The sequence below is a fragment of the Morchella sextelata genome (assembly GCF_020137385.1).
Source record: "Morchella sextelata strain SCLS chromosome Unknown scls_21, whole genome shotgun sequence".
NCBI lineage: Eukaryota > Fungi > Ascomycota > Pezizomycetes > Pezizales > Morchellaceae > Morchella > Morchella sextelata.
Genome location: NW_025408636.1, coordinates 856,769 through 877,285, shown reverse-complemented (window position 1 = coordinate 877,285; position 20,517 = coordinate 856,769). Strand labels below are relative to the sequence as shown.

General features: G+C 45.7%; 5 protein-coding genes across 5 annotated transcripts; all 5 read right to left on the bottom strand.

The window, feature by feature from the left end:
* Positions 1 to 474: 474 nt before the first annotated feature.
* On the bottom strand, positions 475 to 954 carry H6S33_006813 (uncharacterized protein; the record flags this gene model as incomplete). The annotated part of the gene is made up of 1 exon (XM_044838166.1): positions 475 to 954. The coding sequence occupies one exon, from the start codon at positions 952 to 954 to the stop codon at positions 475 to 477; it is 480 nt and encodes a 159-aa protein (XP_044689631.1).
* A 702-nt stretch (positions 955 to 1,656) lies between these two features.
* Positions 1,657 to 2,112, bottom strand: H6S33_006812 (uncharacterized protein; the record flags this gene model as incomplete). Its single annotated transcript, XM_044838165.1, has 1 exon — positions 1,657 to 2,112. The coding sequence occupies one exon, from the start codon at positions 2,110 to 2,112 to the stop codon at positions 1,657 to 1,659; it is 456 nt and encodes a 151-aa protein (XP_044689630.1).
* A 2,699-nt stretch (positions 2,113 to 4,811) lies between these two features.
* Positions 4,812 to 5,363, bottom strand: H6S33_006811 (uncharacterized protein; the record flags this gene model as incomplete). Its single annotated transcript, XM_044838164.1, has 3 exons — positions 4,812 to 5,065; positions 5,136 to 5,223; positions 5,289 to 5,363. 3 exons carry the CDS (start codon positions 5,361 to 5,363, stop codon positions 4,812 to 4,814), a joined length of 417 nt encoding a protein of 138 aa, XP_044689629.1.
* Positions 5,364 to 6,577: 1,214 nt separating this feature from the next.
* On the bottom strand, positions 6,578 to 7,879 carry H6S33_006810 (uncharacterized protein; the record flags this gene model as incomplete). Its single annotated transcript, XM_044838162.1, has 5 exons — positions 6,578 to 6,626; positions 6,696 to 7,115; positions 7,169 to 7,363; positions 7,432 to 7,739; positions 7,799 to 7,879. The coding sequence occupies 5 exons, from the start codon at positions 7,877 to 7,879 to the stop codon at positions 6,578 to 6,580; spliced, it is 1,053 nt and encodes a 350-aa protein (XP_044689628.1).
* An 8,613-nt stretch (positions 7,880 to 16,492) lies between these two features.
* On the bottom strand, positions 16,493 to 20,007 carry H6S33_006809 (uncharacterized protein; the record flags this gene model as incomplete). The annotated part of the gene is made up of 5 exons (XM_044838161.1): positions 16,493 to 17,726; positions 17,787 to 18,166; positions 18,239 to 18,997; positions 19,130 to 19,491; positions 19,728 to 20,007. 5 exons carry the CDS (start codon positions 20,005 to 20,007, stop codon positions 16,493 to 16,495), a joined length of 3,015 nt encoding a protein of 1,004 aa, XP_044689627.1.
* Positions 20,008 to 20,517: the final 510 nt, after the last annotated feature.

The following is a 20,517-nucleotide window of genomic DNA, read 5'->3' as shown; positions in this document are numbered from 1 at the left end:
CGTGGGCTTTCAACCGGCGCCCTCACACCTTCGTCCGTTGATGTAGCTGCCGGCCGGCTGGGGACCGGCGTCTGGGGATGGGTACGTAAACCACGCTCAGTTGACTTGGTTGATGATAGAGAAAGAGTCCCCGAGCTGCGAAGACTGATACTAGTACTAGGATTCCATGGAAGAACCCTAACCCTGGTGCGAATGATAACCTGTGATGCACGAGCATTCTTATGTGGGCAACGTTCATTTCGCACTTGAATGGCAATGTGGGTATTTATTATTATGTTTATTATTGGTGTTTGGAGAATACTAAAACCACATATTCTAGGATCCTACTACAAAAGAAATACAAAAAGAAATACAAAAAACAAGACCTCCTCCTCCTGGACAGCTTGGCCCCCCTTAGCTGTGGGCATTCAAGCATCTCTCATCCCTGACCAACTAGCTAATTAAGTATCTAACCTACATTACTATCTACCTAAATTACGCATTCTTCACCTCAACCGTAACATACCCCCTCCCTTCCTTCCCCTCGAACTGCACCGTGCCCTCCACCTTACCATCCTTCTCGCACCTGCTCCTAAGGTCCTCGATCCCGCGCTGCAGATCGCCGCACAGGAGCTGCATGTTCTTCTTATTCCCTTTGGCCTTCACGACGAGATTACCCTTGCGCGCCAGCACCGTTTCCGTGACGCCACCGTTCTCGACGCAGAAGTTGTTGAACTGGCCAGGGCAGAGCGCATTGGTGGTGAGGCAGAAGCCGCGGCCGTCGGCGAAAGGGGAGAGGGCGCCGAGAGACTTGAGGTCCGAGACGGAGGGGGAGGAGCCGGTGGTGCGGCACTGGATAGCGGGGGCGCGGGGGGTGAGGAGGCGTGGGTGCGCTTGTGGCCGGTGGGTGACGGTGGGGTGTGCGCGGGTTAGGGTGAGTAGGGTGAGGGCGAAAGTGATAACGAAAAACTGCATGATGATATATATGTTTTTGCTGTTGGTACGCTGTTTATTATCAGTTGTTGTAAATTGTGGAGCTCTTTGCTGAAGCTGGTGTGGTGAGGTAGTTTGGTTATGGTTTTATAAAGGAGAGACTTGTGGCTGTCTGGGAGATCTTATATACCTCGAAGATCAGCGTCGGTGGAATGGAGTCAATTGAATTAACGGTTTCAGCACTATGTTGAATTATGTATCGACATTCTAACTATAGAAATGATATATCCTACTACATGTATCAAACGAACCGTAGATGTTTCAGGTCCCACTTGAATACATAGTTCTTTGAAAATGCAGCCCCGATAAAAACACAAAGACTTTATAATCCAGTCCTTATTCCCTAACAACAAAGAAGCGGGAAAGTTTTTCAAGATGACAGTTCGCAATATAGTACTTATCAGTACAGAGCTGGTCTTGAATGACATTTTACAAAATAGTACTCATAGAGCCGGTATTATCAATGAAAGGTCACTTTACTTCATGAATTCAAGTGGGACCCATTTGGGCCCTTAACTCGTTTGTTACGGTTGATGAGATACTACTACAAAAAAAAAGTATAAAAATTACGAATACAAGCCAAACTAACTCCTCCCAGCCATGAGCTGGTCCCCTATGGGCTCATCACTCCGCTCTCTTCTATAGCCTAGTTAATATGTAATCTAATAATACAACCAATCTCAACTACCACCCAGTGAGCTCAACCGTAACATCTCCCTGCCCCTCATTCCCCACAAACTTTACCTTCCCCGCCACGTTCCCATCCTTCCCACATCTGCTCACCAGCTCTTCGATCCCGCGCCGCAGATCGTCGCACCGGATCTGCATGTTCTCCAAGTGCCCAAAGGCCTGCACGAGCATGGTGCCCCCGCGGGCCAGCTGCACACCTACGACGGTGCCTCTTTTCTGTTCGCACCAGATGCTGGACTGACCACGGCAGAGCCTGGCGGCGGTGAGGCAGAAGCCGTTGCCGTCGGGGAAGGTTTTGAGAGTACCGAGATCCGGGAGGTGGGAGATGAGGGGGGAGGATTTTAGGGTGGTGCAGGTGTAGGTGTTGGTGTCGGCACGGGGGGTGAGGGTGGGATGTGCGTGGGTTAGGGCGAGGAGGGAGAGGGCGAGGGTGAGGAGGTGGAACTGCATTGTGGTGTGTACGTTGTTGTTGGTGGTGTTTGTTAAGACTTGTTGTAGTTTAAAGCTGTGGAACTGTTTTTCTGACGGTGTGGTAATGGTTTGGATTGTGGTTTGGTTTGGGGAGTAGTAGTACTGTAAGGCTGGCTGGGGAATGTTTTGTATTTATACTTTGAAGATGGGAAGCGGGCCCGGGATTTAGTAAGTCATTGAATTACAGAGGGTTTCATAATGCTAGGCCCAGGAATTCAAACGTTCTCAACTCATAGAACGATTCTCGAAAGATAGCCTACCTTTTCGGGCAATTACTTGAGAATCTCAGGCTCGGACTTCCAAAGCAGGCTATTATTTTAAGGTTCGAAGAATTACGCTTTATGTGCTTGAAAGCAATTTGAGCCTAGTATTATGAAACTTGCTGTAACGCGCTAGGACATTTTTGTTTGGATATATTTCGATTTTCTAAGTGAACTGAGCCTCCCATAGCGCTGTGAGTACTACTAGGATAGTTTCTGCAGCTGTAGTCTGTGGCCATGAATCATGATATGAGATGTTTCCTCAGGTACGTGGTCATAGTCCATAGTAAATTCAAAGTCCCCGCAAGCAAATCTCATTCGTGAGTTACAGTAGCCATAGTGTGGTCCACGCTCGAGACAGAGCTCAATCGTCTAGTGAGTTTTGTGTTAACTTTCCAAATTCCCTGTTATAGAAGCATATACCATCCCTCGGATTCTCTCCAGTACAGTCTCGTCAATCTTTGTTAGCAATCTAAATCGCAAATCAATAAATATTAATATTTGCTTTGATTAAATTCCATACCAGCATTAATTGCACTTTTAACAGTAAGATACAGCTCTGATAGGTCTGAATATAGTAATTATCTACCTCGTGGCATTGCCTCTCTTTGCACGATCGAGGGAGCAAAGGCATATATATACATGGGCCATACAAAGCAGAGGCAACTCGAGGCACTAATCTCTGCTCGCCTCGAGCAGCCTCACGGGCCACACTAATTGGCCATATATATAAAGACTATCTCCAAGGTCCATCCTCGAGGTATATTTAATACAATCTTTGATAGATACTTCTATATAAATATCATATCAGCCCAGGCAGCTGTAGTACTAGGCCATACCAAGCAAGCAATACCACATCCGGCGATAACCGGTAGCCATTCGGTTCCAACTACAACTAAAAGTTCCTTTTTCTAAGTAATTAACATCCTTACTTGGTGTAATCCGACCAGATAGTAAGTAATATCTCGGCATCTTCCGCTCCGGCGCTGCGATTCGTAAATCATAACCCAATTACAACTACCACCGCCCTCGACTCCGATTCGAAGACCACCCGCAACCCTTCTATGTACAGCGAGGGGTAGAAATATGGGAGGAGTCCTATTGGCTTAAGCAGTTACCTCTCGCTGTAGCTATCCCATACCGATCGGGGAGGACTAACTCGGCCTAGCTAGATACGAAGAAGTATGTACTATACTCTATATATGTAGGTACTCTATATTCGTTTTCATAACTCACACGCGGCCCTAACTGTAACCAATCCAGAATTAAAACCCGCAGCCCCTCTCCCCCCACGATAACCCGCAGCTAGGCAGCTCGATCGACCCCGCACCAGCCAGATTGGACGATCAACAACTCCCCCGGGCGAGGTCAATGATTGATCGTGCTGGTAAAGCCAGATTGGATGATCAACAAACCACATAGCCAGAGGCCAATGATTGATCATGCTGGTGAAGTTTCTTCTTCGTACGTAGGCAGGCAACGTACGCAGGCTGCAAAGTGCAGATTTCCATCTTAGCTGCCTTAGCTTGACCGACGCCACATTTTCGGCAGTTTAGTGCTCGATGACTGAAATAGCGCTGTGAGAGCATTGGAGGCAAGTTAGAAACACATTCACGTGCCCCGGCACTTTTGGGTGGAACTTGCCCCCCGAGTAACTACATTGAGTAGACACTTGCTACGTAGGCATAGACAAAGCAAAGCCATAATAATGGCGTATGTTTTTTTTTCGCTCTCTAGCTAGAGCAGAGTACAGGTGCAATTGCACGCACGTTTCAAATGTCACGCTAGCACTGTCCAGAGAAATGTTCAGTTTTTCACACGTGTTGTCACTACACGTGCACTTGTTAGTGTGCAAGTTTGTCGGCATATATTACGACTCATCCTAGATAATGACAAAATCAAAACCAAAATCATTTACGATATTGTATGAAACAAGCTAGTAGACACGGTAGTCAGGGTTCGGGGTCTCGGTACTGAATTTTATCCAAAATTTCCCACAAGCTAATTGACGTACCGAGAAGGTGATTCCCGTACACGTAAACAATATATAGTGAATACACTACGCTCCTCCCACGGCCGCAGGGTACGGAAGATACCTGCCAATGACTAGTCATCTTAAAAACTGACACTACTGTGGATCAACTCAGACCATAAACGCTTGAAACTCTGGCCACTGAAATGCCCACTTCTGCCGGGAACCTATATCTCATATTCACTCTACATCAAACCGTTTCAGTTCACCACAAATCACTCGCCCACTTCACCACTCCACTGTATCCCTAACCCATCCCCAGATACCCGGCCTACCCGAAACACAAAAAACCAAACAAGCCAAAACAAAAAAAGCTTCTATATCGCATTACCACCCGACACCAGCACAACTACGATTACGCCTACATACACCCACTGCTACCACCACTAATACAACCCCCTCTGGGTAACCATCCACACTGTGCTCAAACTGCTCACACAGATCGGCCCTGCCAGCCCCGCGCCCCACGACGCAGTCCCAAAGATCAACCACTCGCTCAAAAAGTGCCATCCGGCAATGATGTAACTCCAGATGGCGAGGTCGTAAACGACCGGGTTCGTGATGTTGTACGCTGCGTACAGGCGCAGCACCGAGGCCATGAAGGTCCATGTACCGAATGTGCGGGACGACAGCCAGTTGACTTTTTGGTTTGTTTTGTCAGTAAACGGAGAAGATTGTTTTTTTTTTTTTGGGGGGGGGGTCAGAGTTACCTTGATCAGGACGTCCAGAATAGACGCGTTTGGTGAAGTGCAGGGTCATGTATGTCTGCACCGAGTTACCGACCGCGATGACGGACACCTGTTCGTTCAATTCAGCTCAACTCTCTTCTACTGGTGATTTCGGAGTGGGTGGACAAAACGTACGAGGAACATCCATTTAGGGAGCCAACCCTCGTCCTGGGGAAGATAGCTGAGGACTTGTGAAATCAGTTCAGACATTGTGATGTTTGTGGTGTTTGTTTCGGTGTTCGTTTGGCGGATGTACGGATTGTGGTATGGGCAATGTATGTATCTTGACAAAAAGCTACGTGGACTTACTGTAGTTGGTGCGGTTTATGGTGTGGTTGACCAAAGAGCCTCTAGCACTCCCTGTCCAGTGAGTGGACTGCGACCTCCCCTGAACTATTATGATCGTCGGGTTAGGGCTGTTTTCAAATCATTGAGCCGCGAGCGAGACATCACTTTTCAGGCAACTACATTCGACGCATGAAGCTACTTCAGCAGGCGTTAATAATGGGCTTAGATGAAACCGCCAAAAAGAGTTTCTTGTATCCCTTCATTTGAAAAGGATGTTAAATTTGCGACCCCGATGGGACTCGAACCCACAGTCTTTGCCAGGCGACCAGAAACCGGAAAGCAATGCGTTAGCCATTACGCTACGGAGCCATGATGAAACACTCACAAATAACTTTTATCAATGGATTTGCTAAGCGTTGCTGCCTACAGGTTAGTATACTCTTTGCTTCAGCCAACGAGACAGAGCCCTGTACAGCAGCAGAAACAAAGCCAACTGGAAATTCGTATGTAAGCAGCCCCGCCTGCAAGTACCAGAGCGTAGGGTCATGATTTCTAAGGGTTCAGATTTTATAATTCAACTAATCGAAACGCTTTTCATGATTACATTGACGCCGCAGATTCAGTTAGGGCCATGCTTAGTATTTACATACTTATACAAAGACATTAGTAGGATAACAACAGCCAGAAAACAAGGCTCCAACTCATGCGATATCTGCAGTCATGGTCTCTGAGACCTTGGGTAGGACAGATAAAGTTTTATAGCCGTTCAGATTAAAATTTCAATGGACGAAACCGCTTAGAAGGGGAATCTCTACAATATCACACCCTCCCCTTTGATACCATAGTTGAGCTCTGAAACCACTGATAACGATACGTAGAAAATAGAGCCTTAGTGTTATTAAATAGTCGTAAAACATAAATCCAAATAGTAGTAAGTAGCATAAATAATAAGATGGTTGTAGTAAGAAAGGTCTAAAACAATGTACCCCCCTGGTCATGCAAACGATATAGTAAAAAACGCCACCAACAAAGTAAAAGAAGGTCAATACCCTCATCAAAACAATATAAATAAACAACAATAACTCCAAACGCTTTGAAAAAGTGAAAGAAAAAAAATTACAAAAACGCTGTACTGCTCATGTAGATGCAGGAGGCGCCTCTGGTTTTCGCCCTCGTACAACGACCCTGTTCCGACCGTTAGTTACCACGTACTCTCCGTGTTGAAACTTATATGCCCGGGAGATCAAGACTTACAGCCAAAAATATATCCTCAGTTTCCTATTCCTCCCATCTCTTTTCGCGTTTTCTAACAACTCCCGTACCTCCTCAACTCCCATCCCCAGAACCCTTGTGAAGAGCGCCAAAGAATATCCCTCTAGGCCTTCCATAAAATTGATCATATTATACCTCCCAACCTCCTTCCCCCTACTATCGCTTTCCCACGGACCTAGGGGTATCCGAAACCGCGTTTCCTGAACATCCACGAACCCTGCTTCCTCCATCTGTAACTTGAATGACTCGTCGGAGAACGCACGTCCAGCATTCAGTGACGCCAATTTCAGGAGGGAGAACACCCGGAAGATTGGGAGGTCGGAAGGAGGCGGGATGGCAGTGTCGGTAAAGGGGTTGGCGGGTGTCTCCTGTAGTTCAAGCCAACCACCCGGGCGGATATGACTGCGGTCTAGGTTAGTATCTAGAACTAAACAGCTAGTAAGGGTATTGCGTACTCATAGGCTTGCCGAAAAAATCGAGGCCAATTTGTTATTCCTCCGAGTAGTTGTCTAGTATGGATGAAGTCAAAATTGTTGATAGGGTATAACCAATCCGACTCTGCGTCTTCAACATCGAAGCTGCAGTTCGCGGGAGGTGAGACTTGGATTGGTGACAGGTCGTTCCCGATAACTCTAGCATTTGGGTACTTGCTAAAAATTCCATCGCGTATTAGCACCTCCACTACCTAACCCCTCTAAGACATAAGAATGTAACTCACAATGCCATCTCAATTGCCCAAATACCTGTCCCAGTGCCTACATCCAAAATCCTCCTCGGTTCCTTCAACGGTGACAGATGGAGCTCATTGTCTAGCAGTAAGAACATTATCTGATGAATCACATCCATTCGGTCTTGTTCCTGCTGGTCATTGGGTACCAAATAGTGGCCATCACGGTAGGCATGGTATCGACGGTTGTGCTCGAAGCGGTAATTGCTTGCTGAGGACGCGTTTGAGCGCACAGCTGAGGTGCGGGAAGAGGACGTGGAGGGAGTGAAAAAGGAGTCGCTGGTACTGAGGATTGACGACTGCGGGATAATTAGCAACGAACACTAGGTCCTAAAGAAAGAGTAATCAGGTAACGTACATTGCCGTCGCAGTTCGCTTTGTTGGAGTATTCCTCACTATCTTCGCGATAAATCTGTGGTGAAACTACCAATTCTGCCATTTTGCGATGTGTATATATGTGAGTACCGTTAATGCTTTATAGGTGTTGTTCAAATCTTCTCCTAGGTCGGTCGAGTGAGGGGATGATATATAGCACGAGTTGAGAAGGAGGGACTCTAGCAGAGGTCTTAATAACTAGTAGAGTTTGGATAGAGGCAGCGCGGCAGCAGTATCTTTGATTAATTTTACTGGGTTGTAGGCTGTTTGATATGTAGGGATAAAAATACCCGCCCAGAGAAAATCAAATTCCGACGGAGTGGGTGAGGAGTAGATTTGCGCTGGCTTCCTTTCCGAGGGAGTGGAACCTTAGCTCCCCTTTATCCCCAACAAACCCACGCGCTCGAACCCCCTTCACCTCCCCCTACATTCTTCAAGCACAATAGAGCACACATAGAGTATGTGTGACAGCTTCATGCCTTTGGTTTTCCCAGTGGATGGTGGATCGTGGGAAGAGGGGTGCATGTTACGAAACAGAAGTATGATAAAAAAATATTTTCCACTTGGCCGATTTACCGCAGAAATTCTCATGTATGATCGTGTCGAGAGACGTTGTTACGATTGCCAGCGGACAAGGAACCAGGTACAGTAAGTGTACATACATGTAGGTATGTACACATCTGTTCCGATGATTTGGTTCCAGTGAACCGCCAATGTGGAAGAAGCCCGTGCGTAGAACATGGGTGCCCGAGGGGGAAGATGGTGAATGCGTCCTGCACACAAGTATGTATGCGTTTAATGGAAGGCAAAAGAGAAGAAACGGGCAGCGGGCCGTCAAATGGTGGAATAAATCATTTTTCCTTTGATTTGCCACAGTTTCCAGAGGTGCCACACATAAGTACCAAACATCTTCTTTCCAAGAATTCAGAGCTGTGTATCCGCCGATAAGTGGAACATCACATCACATCACATCACATCACATCACATCACATCACATCACATACCTATTATCACACCACTCCACCTTAGAGGCCAGCCTGATAGAGTAGAGTACCTACGTAGAGGTAGGTACTCTGGGTACCTACATCTTATGTACCCCATGGCCCAAAAAGCCACCCCTGAAACCCCCTGCAGGTCTCAAAAACTCCGCACCCGTAACAATCCTCCTTTTTTTTCATGCATAAAAATAATAATAAGGCCCATTATTGCAGGATCGAGTGATCGGTGTAACCTAAAGCAGTGGGAAAGTCGTTGCGGTTGTTGGGAGTGTCGAGTGACTTTCTGTGTATTGGCGTCGTCAGGGGTTGGTTGGTAGGGCGAGTTTAAACTGTTTACGGGGAGGTTAGCGTCGGTTATCGGTTACACAGGGCCAAGGGTACCCACACGTAAGTACTGAGCCAGGAAGTTCGAAACAATAGTAAGACTCTGGATATCTGCTACATGACATCAATAGAAGGGACCACCAGCCCTACTACATGTACCTAGTCTCTGCAGTATATATGTAATTAGTCCGATTACCTATGGCCATCTCCTCGGGACACCCGATTTCTTCCTTTTCTCTTCCGCACTAGCCTCTCCTTGCATTATGACTGGAACCGCACTTTATGAAAGGATGAGCGTGATCGGGTTATGATCGTGGGTGAAGCGGACTTGCAAGCTCCGCTTCTTTGTTTCTTGACTGGAACTCGGATCAAGGTGGCAGCCAGTAGTGAATGTCCACGACGTGTGGCCGAGCGGGGAAATGAAAGGTCGAATCCACGAGTATCAAGACTAACAAGCCAGCACTTGATAACAGGAAGGGGGGTGGTAACTGTGTTTTTTCCGAATACTTCCCTCTCAACCAGAAAGTCTTTTCCAGAGAAGTGAAGTCGGTGAAACAAGGACTTCTCTACACTAACCCTAACCCTAAGGACAAATTACCTCGTCATATGGTGGACCTGAACCCCGTGTAACGAATGGTGACTAATTAGGAGAACTGAAGGTACAGGGTTATTCTTTAGGTGTATCAACAATATCTAAAGCTACACCGTTTCTCCCAGAAATTGGATATTTTTAATTTGAGAACGACACTCAGCTAGCTGCTAAAAGAAGACTATTATTTTTATTATTCCAAACGAGTGTGAAAAGAACTTGAGTGATTTACCATGACCTCGGCCGTCAACGATCTTTACTAACGGTATTATACTTTATTTATACCCCAGAAATGTCCTTGAGATGTGAGTAGTATTTGCATTAATAAATATTGTTTTGGTTGAAATCTAATGACGTTTACTTACTTGCTTTAACCTAGGTCGAGTAATTTAAATTGGTACTTAGTACCTGCGTTCATGATCACCTATTCGTGTATTTTGAGCCAAAACTATACCCCATCTTGGGTGGCAGTGAATGATCCGTAAGATGTAATGTTTCGAGGTCAAGCATCCCATGGCAAAAATAAGACCAGTTCCCGCTCTCCTTTGAAACTGCCTGCCTTGTCGAAAAACTACTACAACCAAAGTGTCTACAAATCAGAGTGGACATTGAATTTGCAATTTTAAAACATTTAGCAGATGACTGAGCTCAAGTATTACTCCATTGAGATGAGGGATGGACTTTCCGGCGTCCTAACCACCTCTGATGTAATTATTTGAGCATCATAGTATATGTCTCGTAATTCTAGGCGTACGTATACGGTACCTTCACCGTAAACCCTATGTTTTATATTCCATGGATCTCTTTGGATTCACATGCTGCATGTGCTCTCAAAGCTTCGCTTTCAAAGAAGATTACATCATACAGATACTGTGTCCTGCTGTGTCCTAATTAAATCTGTCTCCAAGTGGCGCCCTGTCGACGTCTGAAATTGAAACAGTTCATCGTTACAAGGCTATAAGCACCTCAACAGCACCCGGGCCTACAGAATACCATCCTTTCTACCATCCTTTTCGCATCAGCATCACTTTGCTTACCGTATTTGCATGGTACAATTGAATTTAAAGGATTGACCTAGCTAAGGCTACTTAATTAAGTAGTACATACTAGAGTTAAAAACGGGCTCTCAAGCTAGTATAGTACGTATACAAGCTCTTTCTTAGCGAATATCAAAGGTATTACCTCTCCCCCCCTCAAAACCCCCAACTCCGTCTCTTGTTTAATTAGATGCCCCTCTTTTCCCGAGTAGATCTCTAGACGGACCGATGGTTTCCTCCTTCATCGGATGAAATTCTTAAACCTGAATCCACATTGATTAGCCCGCGACCTGGTCTTTAATATATTGATTCGTTCGGTTTCTGACGTATAAAAGGGGTACATATATGTACCGGTAACATGCCTGCAATCTAGCTTGCTGGAAATTTAAATAGGATGTGCGGCGTCGCGACACAGTACTCCTCGCATGACATCCTCTGCATGTATATGGTTAATACCCGCTTCACTCCCTCCACTTCACCTCATCCAGCTCAACCTACCCTATCTCGCTTCACTTCACCCCACACTTAAGTCATCGCCAAGTTTACAAGCAGTTAGCCTAGATTGATACTATCATTCTTCATAAACTCTCATTTTCACAGTATTTGGAACAAACGGTCTCGCTGACAGGCTGCAAAAGATGGGACAAGCCACCCCCGGGCTGACAGGGAATTTTGCGGTTATAGGACAAAGCCGGGCCTTGAAAAATAATATTGCTACCGGTAGGATATCGTAGGTCTGCAAGGTTGAGAAAAGCATGGCTCTAAACTATGAAAACCCCAAGGATGATAATGAAGAATAGAGTAGATACTAAGCATGACCAGGTAGCTCATGAATGTGAAATCAAGTTCTATAACGGCACACCTCATTTTTTGCCGGCATCTCCTTGTTTTTCTGACCGCCCGAATAATAAGGGACATCCACTTGGCTGACCTGATACTGTCCCATATTTATGGGACACAACGGGCAACGCTGACAGCGATGTCCCAAGCACTGTGGAAATGACAGTATCCTTCGACCCCCTGACATAGCATAGAGCATCTTTCCCTGCTTAAATCATCATTCTACTTTCCAGAAGCCCCCCCCCCCCCCCCCCCCTCGACTTTACAGTAGCTTAATGGAGCCTTTATTTACCATACGAACGGGTGTATAGCCAATCTTTTTTCTGGCTTCCCCTTTTACCTTTATCCCCGGCATATATATAGCCATCCAGACTTTGATGGGTATAATCACAGATTATCACTCGGTACGTATATTCAACACCGTTTCCCCTTTAAAATTCCTAGGTTGATAGGACGAGAGCGAGGCATTTTATATAGCTACTTTCTCAATCTATACAGCGTTAGGCTGGAGATCAGCCATCGAACGCTATTTTATACTCCCACCCAAATGTTTGCTGTTTCAGGTCAAAGGACTAGAGAGTGCTGTACAGAAGCTCGAGGTCTTTGGGCCATAAAAGATATCTAGAACGATTAAGGAGTAGAGTTTGAGAATTTGATCCGGGCCTACCAGTATCTGGATTGCGCAGGTATTATATGCAACTTCTACAGCCAGCGTGCTCCACATTACTGAGACAAATATTTTAATACAAGATCTTTGCCTCGAGGTGTCTTGAGAAGATATGAGGGACATATACCAGAGTTAGACGATATCACATGAGTGGACTTCATCAAGATCCGGGTTAACCCAACACACCCACGTTATCTTACCTTAGCTCGTGACCTACATTTGCTGGCAATTCATGAACTATTTCGTTGGCGTTGGACACTGGCGTTTCCAATCATTGAAGATTAAATCCAAACCAAAACCAGCTAACTAGACTAGTAAACCGGATAAAAGCTCGTATACATGATCAAAACTAACCGGCTTACCCGCTAAAATGGCAGGCCACTAGGGGCTATAGGATTTATTTTACGGACTCTACAATTTCATTGGTATGGTTGATCCAGGGATTTTAGTTTCCTTTGTCGTCTAAGAATAACTATGCTGCACTTAGTGCTAAGAGGTCGTCATACATTCCTCAACAGGAGCCAGTAGTAAATTACATTTATATTTCCAACCGATTTGCTGGAACCGTTGGCTCAATAGGAGATCGGTGCAGTCTTGACCGTTGACAGATCAATTCCAACTGTCTCGATTGGTTTAGCCATTCTTGATAACCGTTCATGCGACAAATTATTGACCAGTTGAACTTCTAGAAAATCACGTCACTGTCATTGACAGTGATTTCAAGGGTCCAAATTGATTCCGATCTTCACCAAAGCTGAGCCGGACGCTAAAAGCCTAGAAGTGAATTGACCACTCACGAAGCAAGCTGGATTATCCGACGGTCTATCTTCCTTGGAACCCAATCTGATCGGCTTCTAACTCAAATCGTAAGCCTCAAGCTCACCTAAGTAGCTCAACTGGGTGTAATGAGCCGTGAGACGCTATGAGTGGAAAGAAAAGAATTTTTTAATATCTCTTACTCGGCGAGAGTCCTAGACTATTAAAAAGATAGTTGGGATTCAATCCGCACCATATATCACTCGATATCCCCAGGCTTGGCGCTAGGGTGGAGGTAGTGGTTTGATTGATTAATTGTGGAGGTAGTGGTTTCTAACTTTAGTCAAATCTATCTCCAGATGAAACACTTATTACTGGAAGAAAAAGAATATCAGTAAAAAGAAAAAAATAAATAAAAGGTATGTAATAAGCTGGGGTCTACCTGCTCGCAAATGTCCTGGCTGTTTGCACAAGCTCAGTTCATCCGGGGGGGTTCATGAGATCTAGAACTGATCTACTTTCTAAAGCCGTAGAATATCTTCGGAGGTTTGTGGACCACTATTACCCTTCTAGTCGGAGGTGTTTCAATATTGCACCCTTGTGATCATAAATCGATGATTATATGAATGATGTTTCTACTGAGAAAATGGTTTTAGTAATTGGCCATACCCATGTACGTGCCAGACACTCCTTTAAAACTCGAATTAATGGGCGTGGTGTGTCTCACCTTAGGCATACAATTTCATTTGCATTACAACTGCTTTATCGTTTAAGTATTGCCTACTATCTGAGTCACTGTTTCGCACTTATAACATCTTTGAGGTATTAACTATTATGTAGAGCACGCACACACCTAGCGGAATTCAAATTCTAAACAAACTTACTGACGTGCTTGGTGGCGCCCATGATCAGACCCGCGTGGAAAAAGCCTCACTCGCGATTTAGGTACTTATACGTACCTATCTACTCTGTCAAAGGAAGGGAAAGGCGTTATCTCAAGTCTAGTTACCAATCCCGAGGGAAGCATTACGGATAAAATACCGTGTTTTCCGGCGCTTGCGTGGGGGTAACAACAAGCGTGAGCGTGGGGGTAACACACGTACGATCTCAATAAATCTGGGGATGGCACTAGGGAATAGACGCACGTAGCGAAGGAGCCTACCCTATGGAACCCTATGGAACATCGGATGAACCAGTGTTCGTGGGGTAACCATCGTTTTTTATTGGCAAGGAGATCCCGGGGGCGCCAGGTTTGGGTGGTTCCTATGCACCCCGCTGGGCTACCTGCCACATGCAGAATTTAATTCTGCATAGGGAGGGTGTCAGTACTAGATAGAATGCTCTAATTATTGATAGCGGATGATGAATTCAATCTAGTTTCTCAAACTAACAATCCTAGGCCTCTGAGATAGGTTGATATGGTGTGCCTTTATCCTCTTCAGCAACATATGAAGCAATTAAGGAAAGCCTTAAATGGCTATTATCCGGGGCTGAAGGATGGGTACTCGCGGTTAACCAAAAAAGACCTGCTTCGGTGGTGAGCAACCCCGTACTTTGCACATACTCTACATGTCGCCAGATTCGCAGGCTGATCTTCACGCCCTTATCCTCGCCAGCCCCTGCATCATATCACACAATCAATGTGCTGTCGACTAAGGTGATGCCGGGCGATCGATCTTATCGGATCAAGCGTTAAATCAAGCATGTATGGGCTCTGATACCTTGGCAGTTAACTGGTGTCTGGTCAACGGTAAGTTTGAAGAAGTCGTTTCATATCTTCCAACCAAACTTACCAGTGGATTAATTTAGAATCGTTTAGAGGTTCTCGAAGAACATAGTACATGTAGTACGGTCGTGCACGCTTCTTTGCTTACTTGCGGGTGTTGTAGGCACGTGCCCGAACGTTTAATCAAGATGATTGTTAGAGCTCGATATATATATCGTGGCTCTGACACCCCCACGATGTTCCCGCAATTCAGTTTGTAGTGCTCCCCACAGTTTCACCGTGGGATCTTTTAAGGCAACATTCTAGAGTTTTCTTCGCAGGATTACTTTGAGTGTTCCCTAGTACGTACACGGCAGGCATGAGACGTTCATCACCCATACATATATGTAGTTAAACCTTATATAAGAGAGATAACGAAAAACACCCTACCAATAAGGCTACTTGTACAATTTTGATCTTAGGTGAGTTACTCTCGCTTGATCGACCAATCTAATAAACCGGTATATTCAGATGTCAATGACTGGTTGCCTGGTTGAATAGGTACCATACATGTACATTATATCTCGTCCCTGACCGATCCATAACTTGGCGTAGCTCTAACTAGGGCAGCCATACGAATCCACAACTTCACAAATAAGTGTAGAGTAGAGTAGATAGGCAACTTTGCATTGGATAATTTTGGTTTAAGCAGCCCTGCCCATAATATTAATAATAATACATGTATGTGGTTGCTGAGACGTGGTTACTATTTACCTATGCCATGCGATATGCCATCATCGCCGAAAAAGAAAGACAAAAAAAAAAAGAATCCTAGCTAGCAACGTGAAAAGAAAAGAAGAGAGACTGAAAAAAAAGAGAAGAAAAAAAACGCCGAGTTGTCAATCCACGATCGATTGATGTGGAAAGACTAGCCAGATGAAGGTCGTCACTCGGAGATGAGCTCGTCAGCCCATATCGGCCACACAAAACAAACCACATATCCCACCTCCCCAATGACGACACAGGACCGGGGGGACGAAACACCATGCAAAGACCCATTTCGATTGGAAGTAAAACGAGATGTCTTTTGGATTGACACTCAACGGATTTGATCTCACACATAAATATCATCCCTACTACAAAATAAGAAAAAAGGAACACCAGCCAGCCCTTGAAGTAAGAAAGAGAAGAAAAAAGTAATTGAGCCTGGGTCAAGAAGAGAAAAGAAAAGAATACGAAACGAACGCTAGCATACACACAGTGACTGACTCACTGCTCCATCAAAAAGTACAAAGTTTTTTGGTATCATTTTACTCCCAACAAACCAAAGAAATAGGTATATGAAACCAGGTGCGAAACGATAGACCGTAAAAAGGAACCTCATCAAAAATAAAAACCCACACGCGCGGAAGGGATTACGCCGGAAAAAAACTAACCAAAATACCACTTAAATGAGTTCGGAATATGTCAAGTAATAAGAAGATGTAAGCCCCTCCTACACACCCAACGAAAGTAAAATAAAAGAAAATAGAATAAACGAAAGGGACAAGGTTAAGTATATATACCGATATATATGATAATAATATAAACGCTGAAATGGGGATAGGACTGTGCGAGTGGAAATAAGTTAAGAATAAAGCAGATTGTTCCTCCCAAACCAGACAAAAGAAAAGAGCACAAATTCCACCCAAATAATCCATCCAAACAAAGGAAAGATGCTGATTTGAAATAATTGAAGACATAAAAAGAAAACATATGAAATCACTTCTGTGGGACTTCTCCAACCAAAATCCTGATACACTGCTGTAGCAATCGCGACGCCTCGTCCAATAGTTCCCAGCCCGAATTATGGAACATCTCTTGCAAAGTCATAACTAGCCCCAAAGTGGCATTCTTGTCACGAATTTCCGTCAGCCCTTCCGGCGAAGGTACAGTTGCTACCCTGTTTAGATACGCCCTCATATCTGCATATTTCTCTTGGCTGGTTGTCGGAAGTCGAATGGGCCCCTTAAGGACGCCTTCTAGCGCAAATCCATAGGACCAAACGACTAAACAAGCGTAGTAAAGAACCCAAGGTCGGTTGAGAAGGTGGTCATCTCGAGCGTTGTATATCGGCACCCCTGTAGTTGCGGCCATTCTCTTTATTGATCCCGGCGTCCCTGGATGCTCATTGTCGAAAGACATGTCTAATCGCTCTTCTGGCAGCATTACCTGGCTCAAGAATCGAAGGGCGTAAAATGTGGCATCTCTCGCCCTCGCGCTAGGGGCCCAGGCTTCCATCCGCTTACGAGCCATGCCAGCATCGTTTGGTGTTATGGTTCGACCCAACAAACGTTTCGCGCCACCGTAGATCTGAAGGTCCACTATATCGACGTGCATTGACATGTGGGCTAAGTGGTGCAAAACGGTTCGACTTTCGAAGATATTTTCATGCTCTATATCCTCAGTTGAGGGAATAAAATAATCCATACCCTCAAAGGTTGTCCGAATGCCAGCCAAAGCAGCATCAAAATCCTTCCTCCAGTGATCAAAAGACCTGGTTAGTGCTTGGCGCCATTTGACTTGTCCGCCTAGCTGGGTTGCAACGCCGAGGGACGTCACTTGAAGATCTCGTTGATGCATGTGCCAGCTTACGCTGAGCAAACCAGCCATGAGGATTGTTCGCCCGAAGGAGTTTGTTCGTACATTCTGCCCGTTCAGAGTCTTCTTCAGTCCTTCCAGGAAGGTTGTTTGCTTGACTCCTGCTTGGTTCAGAGACTGCTCGATTTTGCACACTTCGCTGAAACTTGTTGCGGCCCATAGGGTCTCGTCACAAGGTAACTGTAATCGCATTTCATGTGCAACCATGACTGCCGAATGACCGAACATTGTGGCGTGGGTCGAGTCTAGCACGAAGGCTGCGAAGGCCGCTCGTCTTGTTGCCTCGCTAACAATCCACCGGTTCCAGTTTTCGTCTTGAGTATTTGTTCCGGAGATTTGGCCAGAAAATATTACACTACCGCTTTCACTGTTGGACTTCACATCACGACCGCTTTGTGGGGAATCGTAGGCACACCTTCCAGTCAACGAAGATCCTCGTCTCATCAGAGTGAGCGTAGTAGCATGGTGAATATGCGCACGCTCATGAAGCTGCCTACTCGAAAACATCTTTTCAAAGGTCTCCAAAAGAAGTAAAGCCTGAAATACCCAAAGTTTTGCTGGAGGCCGAAAATCCTGATCGGCAAATATTGACCATCGGACACCAACCGCCAGTTTTGCAGCTAGCGCACATGCTGCTTCTGCTGTTGTAGGATCCCTTTTATACTCCATCATGGAAGCTCCAATGGCAATTATTGTGATAAGTAGATAGTTCTGCGTCTTGTCGGCAGAGAACGTTGGCCGGTGAAGGATGGGTAGCTGGGGGTGAAAATGAGTCCAGTAATCCGAGATATACGACTGCATCATGCATAAGCTCAAGAGGTTCTCATCCAGGTCCTCAGCGTTAATCGATTGCTCAATTATGTCTACCAGTTCTAGTCTTCTGTGCTCTGACAGAAGAGATTCCTGAGGCGGGCTTGGAGGCGCGATAAGACTGGTGACTGACATTGGATGTTGTGGCAAAGGAGAAGGATAAAAACCTCCACCGCTGAAGTCGTGGCCCGTCATATAGTAACCTTGAGGAGACATGGCATTCAGATTTTCTACATAGCTGCCCGGTATTGAAGCTTGCCTCTGCGAGTTAATTCCCATTGAAGGATCATCGAAGAACCAAGACGCGAAATCGTTAGCCATCCAGTTTGGGGATCGAGTATACCCATCTCCGCCAAACATCGGGATGGTATACTGTATGATGTCAAAGTCCGACGCAGAGGTTGTAGCAGCTCCAGTAGGCCCTTGTTGGTCTCCAGGTGACGAGCTAGTAGGTGGTGAGGTTATGTATCCAGTGTGCCCATTATTCGGCGCACTGCTCTGACTTAGGTTTGGGTAAGCTGGTTGAGGGAGAGAGAATGTTGCGAATGCAGACGAAGGAACAAACGTCCCTGGACTCGAAGCTGCGCCTGAGGCCATTGGCATAGATACGCCGGCAGTAGCTGGGTGCCCTGAATAAGGATTTCCCGAAGATGAAGATGTTGCGGAAAAAGGCGACTGTAAGGATAGACCGTTCATGTTGGGTGTTCCAGCCATGGTTTGAATAGTCGGTCTATTGGCCTGAGAAACCTGTTGATTCTGATGATTCATACCAGCATACATTTGGTTACCGTTCATTTGCGAGGCTTCAGAAATCGACTGTGACCTTGAATCCATGCTAAACCTTCTTCCCGCATCAATACTTCCATTTGACATACGCTGACCTGGGTGCGAGTGATCGGCCGAGATCTTGCGAATTTTGGACCGGTTTTCAGCTGCAGGTGTTGAAACACTTGAAGAGCCAGGCAATGTTGCCGAGGACGTTTCAGGGGAAGCGGTCATATCCAGAGGTCCTCTAGAATGTATTCCATTCGGTGTCATGATCGGTGAATCTTCGGCCTTCATCGAAATGCTGGGGGTGGTTGGAGACTCGGGTGAGGATGACCCTTGGGTCATGGAAGTCATCGAATTTTTCCGATCCTGAAGAATATTCCTTGCAGCTGCACCAACGGGGTTGTTCAAGAAGCTGTCCTTCCTCTGGAGTTGAGAGCCCCGGTTTGTATGCCGATCACGATGTCGTGTACAGAGGTCCTGCCGAACGAATGACCGCTTGCAATCGGGGAAATCGCAAAAGTATATCTGCTTGGGTTGATCTAAAGCCCACCAACCGTCAGCACCCATTCTACTACCCATCCTAAAACCCGATTCACTTTAATTCACACCTAGTGGACCTTGTCCCAGTACAAGTCCAAAAAAGTCAGGAAAAGAAATAAAGCAAAAAATCATATGCAGCCCTGTAACATTCCCCATCTCTTCAATATCTTATACGGGTATTCAAACGGCTGCTCACCCAAAGGATAGTTTAAAGAAAGTTATAAGGGGTCCCTACGGTTAAGTTGATGCCGGTAGAGATGCTCTGCTCTCGAATATGCCCTTCCACATCCTGGCTGCGGACAAGTAAAAGTTTTCTCCATCCCCTTTCTGCTCCTCCTCCTTTTCCGTGTTTGAGGTTCTGTGCTGCTACTCAGTGGTCCACCAGGACCGGAAGTTCCACTTCCTTCTCCCATACCCTCTCTATCTCGTTCCCTTCCTCGAGGCTTCTCATCAAGCTCATGGGGCTGTTGATATTGCCCTATAGTTTGATGGTGTTCTCCTGCAGCCATCGACATGTTATGTATGCCTTCTTCCGAATGTCCTGACCGGTAATCGTGCTGATCTACTAGTGGATGATAACTTCCTGCTCTATGTTGGTGTTGTTGTACGTCTTCGATACGGGTAATTCCAGGTGATAATGTAGCTAATTGCGAACCATCGTGTGAGCGATGCGATTCAATTCCCATAGCCGTGAGCTCAACAGCTCATGCGAAAATAGAAAAAATATAACAAAAACAAGCTCCGATGGTGAAATATTCTACCCAAAATATAATCTCGAACCGGCTAGATATTTTATTATTACCGTAAATTCAGGGGCGTTCGTCGTAGGGGGTGGGGAAAGGTCTGAATCGCAAAGCGGAATGCGGGGGTGTTGGGTCGGAAATAGACCCTTTAACGACGCACAAGATGGGAATGCGACTGTAACAGTAATAATTCAGAGTTAGCAAGTTCCTATATCACTAGCTAGGCAGATGGACGAGCGGGAGCGCCCCACAAGCACACACGGCCACAATGGAAGCGAGGAT